The sequence below is a fragment of the Sciurus vulgaris genome (genome assembly GCF_902686455.1).
Source record: "Sciurus vulgaris genome assembly, chromosome: 11".
NCBI classification, from domain to species: Eukaryota; Metazoa; Chordata; class Mammalia; order Rodentia; family Sciuridae; genus Sciurus; species Sciurus vulgaris.
This window is the reverse complement of record NC_136472.1, coordinates 103,368,412-103,385,233: the sequence shown is the minus strand read 5'-3', so window position 1 is coordinate 103,385,233 and position 16,822 is coordinate 103,368,412. Positions and strand designations below refer to the sequence as shown.

At 37.6% G+C, this 16,822-nt stretch overlaps 1 protein-coding gene across 4 annotated transcripts in view; it reads right to left on the bottom strand.

Moving 5' to 3' along the window:
- Positions 1 to 4,054: 4,054 nt before the first annotated feature.
- ELMOD1 (ELMO domain containing 1) overlaps positions 4,055 to 16,822 on the bottom strand; it is a 67,561-nt gene continuing 54,793 nt past the window's right edge. For all 4 annotated transcript variants that reach the window (XM_079101635.1, XM_079101633.1, XM_079101634.1 and 1 more), the window contains 3 exons: positions 14,158 to 14,208; positions 12,931 to 13,064; positions 4,055 to 5,431 (listed from right to left, as the gene is read on the bottom strand). In XM_079101635.1, coding sequence (XP_078957761.1) covers positions 5,259 to 5,431; positions 12,931 to 13,064; positions 14,158 to 14,208 — 358 coding nt within the window. In that variant the 3' untranslated portion in view covers positions 4,055 to 5,258. The remainder of the gene's footprint in view (positions 5,432 to 12,930; positions 13,065 to 14,157; positions 14,209 to 16,822) is intronic.

Here is a 16,822-nt window from a genome sequence, read left to right as displayed (position 1 = left end):
TGAAGTCTCCTTTCTCCCAGCAGAATTAGCACCCAGGCTTAGCTTGCCCTAGAACCAAAGAATTTCTTCTCAAGGGCAACATTCCACAGACCCTGAGAACTGCAGCCAGCTGGCAGGTAGGTCCAGCCTACCTGGCTCATCACCCCTCTGACACAACTGCTTTCCTGCTTACCCTAAAAGAAAGAAAAACAAGTGTGGTATGTCTCTTTACAACTGAACTCTATCTACTGTTAGAGTTTGGGTATGAGGTGTCCTCAAAAGCTTCTGTGTTAATGCAGGAGGTGAAATGATTAGTTTATGAGAGTTGTAACCTGATCAGCCCATCTTGGTTTGAATGAACTAACTGTAAGCAGGTGGGGTGTGTTTGGAGGATTCAATCACTGGAGATGTATCCTGGAAGGATTTATCTTCCCTGTGGCCCCTTCTCCTCTAGCCCTGTTTCCTGGCCGCCAAGAGGTGATCAGTCTTCCTCAGCTACCACCCTTCTGCCATGATGTTCTACCTCATCTTGGGACCAAAGTGATGAAGTCAGTTGACCTTGAAATGAGATCTCTGAAACCACGATCCCCAAATAAACTTTTCCTCCTCTGAATTGATCTTGTCTTGTATATTGGTCACAGTGACTTAAAGCAAATACGCAGTGTGTCTAGTACAGCAGCCAGGCCCTGGCAAGCCTTGGGACAATGGAAATCACTCATCCCTTCCTCTCTTGCTGATTCTGGCTTCATAAATTTCCCTAAAAAAGCTCGTTCCAAACCCTGTGCCCCGAGATGCTACAGAATTCATCTGAACTCAAGTGTGCTAGGTTGCAGTCATGAAGGTAGCCCTTACCTTGCACTGCACAGGGCTTTTAATTGTGGTTTTACAAATTTAATTTCGTTTTCCTTCTCTTTGCCCCCCTTTCCTAATTGCCATAAACTTGTCTTCTATGGTCTGTCCTAAAGCATAGGTACATAATAGATTAAAAAAGTCAACATTTTGATCTTGTAACATTGCCCTGATCCTTACCTTTACCATCTCTGCTGAGTTTCCATGAAATATCCCAGGGAGTTTAGGGCAACACCATTTCTGTTAGTTTCTATGATTAGTAGCACTCTGGAGGTTACCTCAGGTCCATGGGTCACTGGGGAGGTTTTCTTTCTGAGGAGTGCACCTGCCCAAAGCCCCTAGTGTTTCTCTTCCCACAGAAATGCCCTGCAGCATCTGGCCTGAGGATGCCACAGGCCAGGCTCCACAAACCCAGCTTGCTGAGGTTTCCCTCCAGGGAGCAGGAATGAGATGTGCAGCACCACAGGCAAGGGTCAGGAGAAAGAGCTTAAAATGCTGTCAGAACTGTTGTGTATCAAATGGATAAAATTCTGATTTTAAAAAAATGTGGAAGTCCTGAGGAGCAGCAAGGCAGCATTTGTATCTGCAGGTTTGAATTCACCCTGCAGACATTCAAGCAAGAAATATTTATTAACACACATATTGCTCAGGGGCAGGGGTGTGTGTGTGTGTGTGTGTGTGTGTGTACATGAAACAGTGCATCTGTGCATCAGTAGGTACTTATAATGCACCAGTCCCCTGGAATAGTAGAGAAGAATTCTAGTTAGATAAATAGCATAATGATTAGACATGTGGGCATAAGGCCGGTTTGTCTCAAGGTCTAGCTTTGCCCTTCACTTTTCTCTCTTGAGATCTTTAAGCCTGTTAATCAAGAAAAGCAATTAAGGGTGCACACCTGTAATCCCAACGACTCAAAAGCTGAGGCAGGAGAATCTCAAGTTTGAGATCAGCCTGGGCAATTTGATCAGTCCCTATCTCAAAAAAAAAAAAAAAAAATTGATAAGGGCTAAGGATGTGGCTCAGTAGTAGAGTGCCCTTGGGTAGAGTAGGGACCCTGGGTTCAATTCCCAGTAAAAGTAAGGGACGGAGGCAGGAAGGCAAGGAAGGAAGGAAGACGGAAAAGAAAAGAAAAAAGCCGATGAACAATGTTTGATTTCACAGGTTGTCAGGCGATGACACTGTCCTGGGACATGGCATAAGAGCTCATTAAATGTTAGCTCTTGAAATGGAGTCCAAGCCAGTGTCTTTTCCTTCTTCTAGGACTTAATGCTATCTCTGTTCTGCTTTTGTCTCTAGATTAGGGCAGTTACTTCTATTACTCCCTGGAGAGTTGGAGTCTTGACTTTGAGAGAGTGCTTGTCACTGAGGATCAGTTTCTAACATGTAGATATGGGTTCACTGTGCTGAGAATTTCAACTTTCCTATTTGTCTTCCCTTTCTCTTCTCTCCATTGTCTCCCATCCCCTGTCCTCACACTGTACCAACTCTGGTTCAGTCCTCACTCCCAATTTGAGTCTGATCCCATATGTTTATGGGTCAATCTAATTTGTAGCCTTGAAGTTGGAGTGCCGGGTTTTATTTTCCCATCACTAATTTAGGCACAGTTTTTGAAATTGAAATTCTCAGCACATTCCAAGCCCATACCTTTGAAAGGTCTCTGTGATTTGGGGTAGAACCCTAGGATATATTTTTCTTGCCAGAGATGAGAGAGTGAAAAAAAAAATGGGTTGTATTTGCCTAATTGTGTTGTGAGTGGATAATTCTTATTTACATTCCCCTCTTGGACTACTGTAGTCACCTAATATCACAGTTTCTTAGACTATCCTACTTACCTTGATGTTCTAAAGAAACTAGGAATATCCTCTTTATCTCCCAAAAGTGCCCTGGCTTGGAAGATATACCATAAAGTTCACTCTATCTTTTGGTATTGGTGTATATTTAAGCTTCTTTTCAAATATAGAAGAGCTGAAGATTTTTCCCCCCAGTACATTAAAATAACAAGAATTGTGAGAAGGAAGGTCAGAATAAAGTCTCAAGTTCCAGAAATGGTGCTTCAAAAAAAATTTTTGTTTTTCTTTTCCTGTAGTCCAAGCTGGAATATATTTTTATCATAGCAAGTGGTGTTTTGAAAAAACTTGAAAGAGGCTTGCTACATAATTTACATTTTATGTGGTCAATCCTTGTTCAATGGAATAAATATAAGCAAGCTAAAAATACATTGGGGAAACACATGCGCACGCGCACACACACACACACACACACAGACACACACACACACACACACCACATTTCTGGAGCTTTTGGACACTTCTTTTTCTCACCTTACCTTGTATTACTGGGTAGCATGCATCTTCCAGAAAGAGGTGTGAATGAGAAATCTAATAATACTCAGAACTAGAAAGGGAGCTGGCAGAGCTTGTTCAAAATTGTGCAGCCATGTTAAGGTATGACAGAGAGAAAGTATTAAAGGAGCTGAGAGAGGAAACGCTTAGCTTTGTTAATGTCATCTATCTCTACCTGAACAGAGGAGACGTGAGCTGGTGTAAGTGCCACACACTATCAAGCCGTGGCAGTGACACAGGACCATAGCGAATAGAAAGAGACAGAGCCCACATGCGGCTGACAGAGGCTGAGCTGTATATGCAACAGCGCCTTTACCTCCAGCAGCTGCAGCTGCAGCTGCACTGGCAGTTGAGCATTCTCGAGACAGACCGCTTATGAGGCTTGCCTTTTCTCACTTCCCTGGACAGAAATGCACATTCTTGTCATTACTCATGATACGCATCACATGTTAACCAACTCCTTCCCCTCTGCATTCTAAGAAAGGACATAGGATTGTAACAGAGGCAATGGAAGATGCCGCCACCAGGTACAGGATGGAAAGGGACAGGATGACACAATCCTGGAGGAGCTAGATTAGGCGAGGAAACAGTGGCAGTATGTGTCTTCCTCAGCTGTCTAGCAGTGGCCAAGCCAGATATTGTAGGAAATAAGGAAGAAAAAGTTGGAACTCATTCTTTCATTAAAGTACCATCAGGTTTTGAGAGAAAAGAAGTCTTTCAGACATAAGTCTTTCGGACATGCTAGCTCACACCCAGTTAATCTGAACGATGGCATGATTTACAATCAGCTCCAGGTCATCTGTCTTTGACATTCTACCCAATCACATATTTGCATATTCAGAAGCTGTATGAGCACAAAAATTATTAAAACGAAATCCACTCTGTTACAGTAGAATGACATGTAATTTATTCATATATCTGACAGTTAGGCAGTACTCAAAATTCATTTAAATAAGCAAGTGATTACACAAACATCTAATAATACTAAAATTGATAGTCCGAAAGTATAAAATACCATGGGTATGAAATGCCATGGTAAATACTATTCAACAGACTACAATCATAATTCCAAACTAAATCACATTTTTTGAAATGATTTTTAGCAGTTTTGGAATGATTTCTCTATTTCTTTTTTCCAAGCTATTTACTTCCACTGATAAGGTCATTATTTTCAAGAAATATCGCAGAATGACATAACTTAGGTTTCTCTCTTGCAACACATTTTCTTGCAAATTGTTTTTTAATATTGCCCATTGACATAGAAAACAAACCAGTCAGCACTCAGTTCCCCAAGCAAAGAGGTTTGGATCAGAACAGTGCTGGGACAAGTGAAAAACCTTTTGCAGCTTTTGAAATAAGCTTACTTCTCTTCTGAGGCTCCAAGCATCATAAACATATTTAGACATCCAAGCCAGTGAAATTATGAGAATAAAAAATCATTTTATAGCCAGATGACCATGACACAATTGCAACTGGGGTTAAGTTACAGAATAATTCTGCAGTACTTCACACAAAAACAGCTCCTACCTAATGTTACTTCTTGTAAGCCTCATTACATTTTTGTGAAGCGCAGCTATGTTTGCAGGAAGAGTTTGGCTTATCATGTGTCTGTCTGTGTTATGTTAAAGTCTTATATTTTATCAGAATGAGGTCCAAGCAAGAACCTGGCTTGAAAAGCTAGCAGCAGTAATCCTGAAACATATCAATAAATTAAAAGTCTTTCACAGAACAAGATTCAGTTAAACCTCTTACATACAAAATACAGCTAATGAAATACAAGTCTTCAATGTTGAGTTATGAGGGGGAGGAAAAAATTTAAAAAAATAGAAAACTCTTTCCATACCTGGGTGTCAAGGCAAGATGTAACACTGCATAATGCCATAATATGAGCAGTCACTGGAGGACAGATAGTCCAGAAATAGTGATATTTGGGGATCTTGGAATTATGACCAAGAGATGAAAATACTGTACCAAAAGGCATGCATATAATCACTGTGTGCATTCAGTGTGTGAGCTGTGACCTAAGCAGAGACCTAACACGACAATGAGGCAGTGTTCCAGGGTATCCATTAAAACCAGCGCGGGTGACTACATGTTGATTAAACCTTCAGAGGCAGCAAAATGTGGGCACAGCGCCATGTCTGGATTTTGCAGCTGTTTTATGATCCTCTTGCGGAATTTCTCCCTCACACGATTAAATTCCATTATGTCCATGGGATCCTCTTCAATCCAAAACTTGTGAAATTCATGCATCAAATAGCCTGTTAGAGATAAAACAGTGATAAGAACAGAGGAGATAAAGTTCTTAATCATATTAAAAAATCATCCTGAATGAGTTAGACCAAAATCACAGTACCACGGAGCTCAAAGAAACCCAAAATTTGGCAAATAAGACTGTTTAAGATTATTTGGGGGCTGGTGGTGTAGCTCCGTGTTAGAGCACTTGCTTAGTATGTTTGAGGCCCAGAACATCAAAAAGAAAAAAAAATATTATTCTTTATTCTTTAAGACCAGTGAAGCAGAAGCTATCAATTGGTAAAATTTTTACAGCTGATCTTAGAATTCTTCTCAGTTTCAGGACGCAGGAAGACAAATCAGTTCTGCCATCTCTTGAATATGGATCACACGGGGAACATATTCTGAAAGGCCAACAATGACTACTTCATCCTTCCCCTCCTAATTAAATTAATATAACTGTTCAATTTTTCAAAATTACTCTGCTCCACCTTTTTGGTCTTGACTTTTGATTTAACTGCATTTTAAATTACCCTGACGAATCAAATAAATGCATTTTGACAATCTATTATGAGACAATAAGAATTGTAAATCAACTCTGAACAACACAGACTGGTCATTAAACTACATGAAATTGATAATAAGACTTCCTTGCTCTGAAGCATAATTTCATATTCAAATGCTCTTGTTTCTCAAAAATGTTATCTATGAATGATCTGGAGTGGGAAAATTTTTGAAAAAAATGTGAAGTCCTTGATACAAGAATCTATTTATTGTGTCTGTTTCCCATAGTGCCCCCTCCCTCTACCACATTTAAAATTGGAATGTGAGTTGTTTTTTAAAAGATTTGTATGTAGTAAACCCACTGTAAACTCAGTTATCTATCTTAGAAAAGAGTAAGGAAATAATTCCATCAAAGCAAACATTATACAAACTTATTTGTTTGTTAACTTTAGAAGGTAGTCAAAAATAGTAGCCAAGAAACCAAGAGTAAGAAACCTGGCTTAAATCTCAGCTCTTCTACCTCTTTCTGTGAACAGAAATGGAGAAGAGTGAGTCATAGAAATGATGGGGCATGGGAAGAGAATTTAGAAAGAATATACTCAGTTTGAATATTAAAAAATTAATAACTTATTTTTCTGGTAACTAGCATTGTATGGGAATCCTTTTGACATAGATTCATAAGCAGATTTTTAAAAAATCTTATTCATATATATAATACAAATTAGAAGTAGCCTTCTCCTAACACATATGCCCAGGTGTTGATCCACCTGTATACTTGTACCCCCCTCATTACTCTTCTTATTATTTTGTTAGGTATGCTCATAGATCTATAAGTACATGATTTATCTGCAAATATAGGACAGGGAGGGGGACTATTTATTTTATGCTCTTTTGGGTTCACTGTTCCATTTCTTTTAGGACTAGTCTGTCTTTGGGCTCTTCAAATGCAGTAACTGACAGGCCTGCTTTTAACATTTCCGCTGGGGGCACACCCCACCCTCAACCAGCTGGCCTCTGGCTACATACACTGGGGCTGATGATCAGAAAATACTTGGATCAGCAGAATCAGTCACCCAGGAGCCATCTTCTCAGTTTGCTCATCTGATGCTTGGATTCCCCAAGGCAGTTCAAGGCCGCATCTAGGCTTGATGTTTCCATGGATGAGAAACTTGTCTCTTAAAAAGTTTCTCACATGGAGCCTAAAGCTGTTGCTCTGTATTTCATGGACCACATTCAATCCTCCAATCCAAGTGTCTGAAGTATGCTTTATGTCCAGTGCTTATCTTGTCTCCAGGTCAGGCATACCTGTTTCTCCTCGACATTTCTCACATGCCCTGTTGGAGTCTGTTTATCATCCTGATTGTTTTAGTGCACACCAAACAGAAACTTGTTTCCTCCAACCTCAGTCTTATTCAGCTAAAAGAATTCAATCATCTGCCCATTTCAGTGACTGAACAAATTCTTAAAATAGCCCAGGAATGATTTGGGGCATCTGTTAAAAATGTAGGTCCTCCCAGATTCAAACTTGCAATTCAGTAAGAAGAATCTGTGTCACTAAAGTTTGAAACCCACAGTCTAGAAGATGCCATCTTTTTAAGTTCCCTTGGCTTCCTTCTGAATATTATGATTTATATGGTTCTAAAAGAAATATATGATAATTTATTATTTCTTCTTTTTTTAGTATATAAAACATGCATAATTTTCCTGACTGGTCTTTGAGCTCAAATAAACATACCTGAGCTATTTTGTATGGAAAGTCAAGTTTCTAATACAATGAATTAAAAATGTCCCTGATGGGAGCTGGGATTGTGGCTCAGTGGAAGAGCACTTGCCTGGCATGTGTGAAGCACTGGGTTTGATTCTCAGCACCACATATAAATAATAAAGTAAAGGTTCATCAACATTAAAAAAAAGTCCCTGATATATCTCATTAGTATCTCATGAGTAACAGCAGCAATATTTCTATTGACAATGAGAAATAGGCACTGTGAAAAATCATCTTTTAAAAAAATTTATTTTTAATTACACATATTTATAGGATATAAGTATCTATATTTTTAAAGTATCTATATTTTTGGTGTCTTTTTTGAAGCAGGCTAATCTGTTTGCTCTCTTTTTTTTTCTTTTTGCGGTGCTGGGGATCCAACCAGGGTCTTATGCTTGCAAGGCTAGCACTCTATAGGGTATAATAATTTGATATATGTATACAATGTAGAATGATTGTTAGTGTGTAACATTTTCATCTTCTTAAATATTTATTATCATCTTTTAATAATTGATTTTTCTGGAACATACAAAATATGTTCATTTTCCTATAATGTGTAGATATATTGGCAACTCACTCTAAAGACAATGTAGTATGGCATAGAGTTCTAAAGTAATGCACCTCCATTTAGTTTTTTAAATAATGTTTTCATTTATAGTATCATATAAATATGTATATATATATACATATATATATTAGTTGTTAATGGATTAATGGATCATTTATTTTATTTATATGTGGTGCTGAGAAATGAACCAAGTGCCTCACACATGCTAGGCAAGCACTCTACTACTGAGCTACAATCCCAAACCAGTCCCATTTAATTTCCCCAGTTTTCTACCTTACACACAATTACAGAACAACATCTTGGAAGTTTTAAAAAAATTGGCTAGGTGACAGTGGTTCATATCTGATACCATTCTCATGATACCTTCTCTTTTATTGCGGGGGGTGGGTCCTGGGGATTGAACTCAGAGGCATTCGACCACTGAGCCACATCCTCAGCCTATTTTTGTATTTTATTTACAGACAGGGTCTTGCTGAGTTGTTTAGTGCCTCACTTCTGCTGAGGCTGGCTTTGAACCCTCTATCCTCAGGCCTCAGCCTTCCCGCTAAGATTACAGGCCTGCACTACTTCGCCCAGTGTCTATGATACCACCTCTTAAGGCTACAAATTCAAACTGTAGAGCTTGTAGACAGATTCCCTAGGATTCTCTCTATCCCATCAGAAAAGCAATTAGAGATCTTATAATATGATTGTAATAAAAATACAGAAATGGTGGACCAGCTTCCCAGATACATATTACAGCCATAAAATTCTACTCATTTATATAACATGTAAAGAATAAAATAAAGGTTCATCAACATTAAAAAAAAGTCCCTGATGTATCTCATTAGTACCTCATGAGTAACAGCAGCAATATTTCTATTGACAATGAGAAATAGGCACTGTGAAAAATCATCTTTTAAAAAATTTATTTTTAATTACACATATTTATAGTGTGTAATAATTTGATATATGTATACAATGTAGAAATTCATTTGGCCAATTCATTTGTTCAAAAATTCATTTGGCCAGTTGGTCGGTTAACCCATCCTGCAATTAACAAACATGTAACAGATATAGCCTTAGGTACTGAGGATGAAGAGAAAGGTAGAGTTTTGTGTTACCTAATTTCTCAGTCTCCTGGAGAGAGGGAGATAGGTACACAATTTCAGCTGATGATCTGTTAGCTAAGGAAGCTAACAAAGCAGTGTGGGAAGCTGGAGAAAACAGGGGCTAAGCTATGGCTTACAGTCTCTCAATTCTTATGACAGCTTTGTGGGGTAGGCAATGGAGATTTTATCTCTGTTTTACTGGGCTTAGATAAGATTCTTGAATGGTGTATAGTTACACAATTACAGTAGGAAATCAGGACTTGAAACCAGCTGATTTTCCACAGCTGCAACAGCCTGCCTTTCCTGTGCACTCTGTTCCTCTGGTTCTTACTCTTACTGAATAGTTCTTCTTTTGAAGTTCAAAGAAAAGAAAGACAATTCCGTTTCCTCTTCTGGCCATTGTGTGTTCCTCCGCTCACTAGCCTAACCTCAGTCTGTTTCAGTGGGGCTGTGTGTTCAGTACAGCTTCAGATGGAATGCAGTTTTTGTAACATACTCCCTTGACAGTGTAGTGTTCACTGAATAATGCTGTGAAGTCATAATGATAGAGCCATTATGTTCTTATATTCTTCCACCTAGATGAAATACTTATTTTGAATACTAATTTGGCTTTCCATCTCAAGACTGCAGCAAATTTATTGCTGCTTGAAAGTGTCTTGGTTTTGCTTCACTGCATCTAGTTAGTAGAGAGCAGAGACATGTGCACGGACACAGGTAATTGCAAAAATATTACAGAGGAGATGTGCAGAACTGATCATGGCTGGTGGAGGAATAATGAAACTAGGGCACAGTTTGCTTCCTCTAAAGACTCCTGCCTATAAGCCAATCCACAGGGAACTACTGCTGTTTCCAAAACCTGAAGAGTGCCTTGGGAAATAAATAATCCTATTGCATGCTTACTCATCTGAGCTGGGACTCTCAGAAACATTTCAATCCAGGACAAGGCTAAAATTTTCCAAATCATTTAGTGTCCCCTTCCCCCTGTAAAGAACACCAGCCAATATTGTAGCTTCCTTTCTATTCACCCATCCATTCATCCTTGCATCGCTTCCTCTGTACTAGGTTCTGTGCTGAGGGTATGGCAGTGGACAAAACAGAAATGTCACTTCCCTATAATTTTAACTTTGATTATTTCCTGGGAGATGTCCTTCACTGTGTGGCACTGATTTTCTCCTTAATACTGATGAATTTCAAATCTATAGCTTGTGCCACTCAAGTTCTTCAGAGCTCCAGAAACTTATATTAGAATGTCCATTCTGTGGCTCTATATGGATTTCATTCAGTTTGCCTAAAATTAAACTCATTCTATTTTCCCTCAAAAATGCTTCCCTTATTCCTTAAAGAGAATGGAAAACACAGAAGGGGCTAAGTGTAAGGGACTAAGGAAATGTAGCACAAGGTTTAATTTAGCTACATGTTCAAGCTTTTTTTTTTTTGGTGTGTGTGGGGGGGTGGTACCAGGGATTGAACTCAGGGGCACTGGACCACTGAGCCACCCCCAGTTCTATTTTGTATTTTGTTTAGACACAGAGTCTCATTGAGTTGTTAGCTCCTCACTAAATTGCTGAGGCTGGCTTTGAACTCAAGATCCTCTTTCCTTAGCCTCCTGGGCCACTGGGATTATAGGTGTGGGCCACAGCGCCCTGCTTTCATTGCTTGATTTTTTTTAAACATCCTTTTACAGGAGATGAAGACTTAGCTCCCTTTCACTCACCCAGACAAATTTTCTCATCTCTTCTTTAGATGTTTTTAAACTGCCTTCTTTGTTATTTGCTTAGTTTTCTACTTTGACCTTAAGCCATCCCTGAAGTATGACAATGTCCTCTTAATGTGCTTCAACATGATAGATATTATATTTTTTATGGTACTGGGAATGGAACCCAGTGGTGCTTTACTACTAAGCCATATCCCCAGTCCTTTTTTTATTTTTTATTTTGAGATAAAGTCTCACTAAATTGCTGAGGCTGGCCTCAAACTTGAGATCCTCCTTCCTCAGTCTGCCAAATTGCTGAGATTACAGGTGTAGGTCACCATGGCCAGTCAAACATGGTAGATATTTTATCCATTTCATATTCTTCAAAGAGTCTACCAGAGCCTTTTGTACCTGCTAAAATGCATATTTCTACTTTGAGCTAATTGCATAGACTGTATCTTGGGCTTTCAGTTTACCCTTACCCTAAAAATCCCCTTCACTTCTCTCTTGGGATAGATCCTGTCTTCAGGATCCATTTATTCCTTTTAATATTATTCACTTATTGTGTGGAAACACATCTATTAGGAACTTCCTGATAAAGATACCAGGAAGTAATCTGTTCAAGATCTTGCATTTAAAAAATGCTTATTCTATTTTAGTACTTAACTGGTAAGTTAGGCTGACTTATAAACTGGAAATCACATTCCTTTTATATTTTCTGAAATATGTGCAGACATTATTCCATTGTCTTCTAGAATACAAGATTGCTATTGAGAAGTCCAATGTTATTTTGAGTCCAAATTCTTCATATGACAACTCTGGATTTCAAGATCCTATCTTTCCTGTGTCAGGACATTTCACAGTGGTATCTTGGTATGGGTCTATTTTCATCTATTATGTTGGTGCTTACTAGTTAAAATATGAAAGTCCATTCTTCAGTTATGAAAAAAATTTTTGATGTATTTCCCTTTCCTTAGTTTTCACTTTTCCTACCACTCTTGTTTCTTCAGATATAGAACTTCCTGGAATGGTCTTTCCTTTTTCCATCTTTATTTTCTATTTTTCATCAAAATGCATGTTTTTTTTTCCTTTCTGGGAAAGATTTTCAACCTTATCTTATAATCTTGGAGATTTCATTTCTGCTGAAACACAGATCTGGCAGTCAACTCAGGCTGTGTCCAGAGCTCTCCTCTTGAGTGCTACACCATGTGATATCAGAGGGAGAGAGGCACCCACAACATATTTAAGTCCAACTAGAAGCGACACACTGGATATCATGCAAGAACTGGGAAAGAGTAAGATTCATGATGCCTGAAAACATGAGTGTAGTTCTTGATTTTGAGTGAGAAAACAATCTGTTTGAGTCAGCTTTTTTGTCCCTGTGATCAAAATACCTGACAAGAACAACATAAGAGGAGGAAAAGTTTATTTTGGCTCAGTCCATGTTTGGCCTACTTCATAGCTCATCAGAGCAGAAGGTTGTGGCAGAGGAAAGTAGCTCAGGACATGCAACGAGGGAGCACAAAGGGAGAACTCTGTTCATGAGGGATAAAATAAACCCTAAGATCATGCCTCAAATGACCTACTTCTTTCAATCACAACCTATCTGCAGACAGTTTTCACACAGTTAATCCACATACATCAGAGGATTAATCCACTTGATGAGGTTACAGCTCTCATGATATAATCATTCATCTATGAATATTTCTGCCTTGTCCCACACTTGAGCTTTTGGGGGATACCCCCTATCTAAACCATGACACAACCAAAACAAAAAATTTAAAACTAAAGGAAGAAGTTCAGTGGCCCCGAAGCAGCCAAGTCACAGAGATTTCTCAACTTTGATTCTTTTCTCGAGTGCTCCATAGACACTTGTATTGATAATTAAATGACAGAACACTTACAGAATGTTTGCTGGAAGTGAGACAGTGTTGGAGCTTCTGGAGCAATGTTGTAGAAATGGGTTTTTAGAGCTCCACTGACCAGTAGATTATATGCCAGATCAGTTATATTGATGCCCACAATTGCAAATGAGTACCTGTGAGGTGAAAACCACAAAACCAATAGTGTTGCACATATGGGAAATAAGAACTTCAAAAAGTGATAACCTGGTTTTTCAATTCCTATTACATTACCAGAGTGGCAAACTGCTCTTTCTTCTTCACCCTAACAAAATCTTGACTTTTAAAATTGACCATAAAGTTTCAATAAGGCATACCAAAAGAGTTCATATGGTTTGACTTGGTAATTTTAATTCCAAAATATCCAAAGTGGGCAAATCTTTATACACAAAGATATTTGTTACACAATTAATTATAAGAGCAAGACATGGAAACTACTCAAATATCCTAAAAAAGATGACTAGAGAAATAGATTATGGTAATCTCATGTACCATATTCCAGTTGACTAAAACTATTTTTAAAGACTAAGCAGGATATAAAACTTTATGGATTTAACAAGCCAAGATTTTATATATATATATATATTTTTTTAAACTCACATATATATATGTGCATGGAAAAAAGGCTAGAATGAAATACCACAAAATATTAATATGCACCCACAAGAATAATAAGATTAGGTTGATATTTAGTTTACATTCTATATTTTCAGAATAAATCATGTATCGTTTTTAAGTGAGAAAAGTTTAAATCAGTATATTAGCACAAAATGTATTTTCCAGTCCCTTTTCTTCATGTCTATTAAAAATGAAAGGGGAAATAAGCTTTAAATACTCTCTGTTATTGTAAACCTGGCACAGAAGTTTTTGGATGAAATGGGCATTTTAAAAATGCTTCTAAAATAAAATTTTATCTAACAGCCCAATACTTGGTAAAAATCTTTAAAAGAAAGCTACCAAATCAAATTCTAAGAGGTGATTTCTGGAAATCACTTTCATACAGTTATAACTTTCTAAACCTCATCAGTTGGTTCCGAAATGGTATAATGCAATCATACAAATAAATCCAAGAACATATAAATGGGTCCTTTTTAAAATTCAACTGGCTTACATATTTCCATCAGGACAAGTGGAATTTCATCCTTGTCATCTTTCACAGCACTCTTAGGGCACTTTTGCTCTGTTTCTGGTTCAGTCTGATATTCTTTGTGTATGAAATTCCACACTCACCCAATTGCTTTATCCATCCTTTTCTTCTCCCATTCTGTTTTGCTGAATTTGCTGAAGGAATGAATGAAAAAATAGCATTTAGTCTTTTATTGGTACTTACTCCCTTTTACTGCTTATATTAAAATTGTTAACTGTATGCAGAGAAGTCTGTAACTTGAATCAGTTTGAGTATTATCAACTTCTAAAGCAACAGTGAAAGTCAGCCCTAAAGGCCAAACATTAAGTCCTCCTTTACGCTGTCATTATTTATCAAGTACTACCTCCTCTGAAAGCTTGTCTGGCATCTCTCTTTCCGCTAACCAGAGGTTGCCTCACGCATTCATGATTCTTCACTGGATATTGTTGGGTTTTAATCTCATGGTGTTCATCCTACCCAGACCTATATGTGATGCTTGGTCCATAGTTGGTGCCAAATAAATGTTTATTAATAAGAAAGTAAATGATTGAGTTAGTAAAAGAAAGGCAGGAAGGAAAGAAGGAAGGAGGGAGAGAGGAAGGAAGGAGAGTAAAGAAGGGAAAGAGGGAGGAAAGAATATCAGATAGGTTTTAAAAAATCTGTTCTAACAAGTGCTATGGTTGTTCTAACAAGTTCTTCTGGTTGAGCTACAACAGCTAGGCCATAACAGCTCCATTTAAATCTATTTTATAATTTGAGGTCCTGAATGTGACTGAAGAACCTTCTGAAAATCCTGCCTTACATTCTATTACTTGCATACTGTGTATCTGCCCCTTCCCAACAATATCTTGCAAGCAGAACAATGTTCCACTGTTCTTCATGAATGATGTAACCTTCATTCAGTGTTGTATGCTAAAAACTGTCCTTAGCACAGAAAGAAAATAAAGTGTAAAAACTAAAGACATGAATATTTAGCTTCTGTCTAAGCAGAAGAAAGGAGAGTTCTCTTGAATACGTGGCAAACAACACGTTACAAAACATGCACATAATACACACAGCACACAACCACAAAAACATTAGGCAAAACAGATATTTTAACTCTGTGTGCTTTCTGACTCTGTGAATGACTGGCTATAATTAAAAGTGACTGCTTTTAATTCATTTAAATATGCCATCTGTTTTTTAAGTATAACTTCTAACCAATAAACCCGTCAGCTAGAGAGGCATCAGAAGATTTTTGCTCATAATACGCAAGGTGGCACACGCCTGTAACCCAATGACTTGGGAGGTTGAGATAGGAGGATTGTTAAGTTTGAGGCCAGCCTCAGCAACTTAACAAGATCCTGTCTCAAAATAAAATACATAAGGGCTGGAGATGTAGCTGCATGGTAAAAACACCCCTGCATTCAATACCCAGTACCAAAATAAACAAACAGAAAAAACCTCATTCAAATTAAAATGAATTTTGTGTGAAATTTTAAAAAAGGTATGAGTATTTATAAGCATTCATTTTCTCTTTAACAAAGTCTTTTAAGCACATAGTATTTCTGTTTGTTAAATCAAACTCATTATTTGCATTGGAAATGTATGAAAAGGGCAATGTTTTCCAATTATTTGATTATAGAATACAATCCTGTAACCTAAACATATGAGATCCTTTTCTTCGGAAAAAATAGACAAACATAAAAGCTCACAGTCAAAATTCTCCTCTTAAAACGGATCTACTTTTATCCCTCAAGTTCTTTCTAGACTGTACAGGTAGATATTTATGACAGCAGAAACGCATCATTCTTGCTGAAGGACAAGGAAAGAACTTTCCCAAGTGTACATGTTGACCGCTGTTGAACACCTGAAATATTCAGGGTCTGACAGAACCTACGTTGATACCATAATTGGTTAATATAGACTTCTTTCAAATATTAGTGAAGAAGGAGTATTTCCACACATTGTGATTTGTATCCAAGTGACATTTACCATCAATTTGAAACAATACATAAGCTTCATCTATTCGACTGTATTGTAACTTGAGGGATAAAACATGGTAATTTTACAAATAAAAAAAATTTTTAAATAATGGTAATTTTATCTACATGCTTAGCAAGCACACTGACACACACATACTAGTCTCTTCTTAAGGGAGAGTAGTCACATAAACTTCAAATAACTCCTTTCTCATAGAGGATACAGGAGTTACAACTATAAAGTGTTTTTTTGGTTTTTGAGAATGGTTCACAGACAAAATCTCCTTCCAATGGTTAATCAAAAAATATTTTAAGTTTATGGTTACTTTCCAAGGACCATGGAGGATTCATGTCTTCTGGCTCATGTTTCTCTGGCACCAGTGAGCACACACAGACTCTCAGCCAATTTCAGTTACAGAAATATCAATTCAGATGAAGTTAAAATGTTACAACAGCTTGATTTTAACCAGGTAACAAATCAAGAAAGAACTAAGCAATATTAGCGTTTTCTTAAAATAAATAAAAGTAGGTCTCTCGTTCTTGAGCTAACCCACATTCCACCTGGAGTGTGCACATCTTCGCCTTTCACTTTCTAATAAAGCTCTTCCTTTTTTTGTTAAATAAATAAAGCAAATAAAGTTCAGTCTTATAAAAGGTTATAAATGTAAATCTAGGAAAGTGTAATGTAACTTAATGAACCTCAGCCAAATGGAGTTAGAATGAAGGTATAATCGTAAGGGCGGAGGGAGGCTAAGTCAACCTATCCTGAATTTTGAGGGAGTTCTGATAAAATTTTAGATTGGTTTAG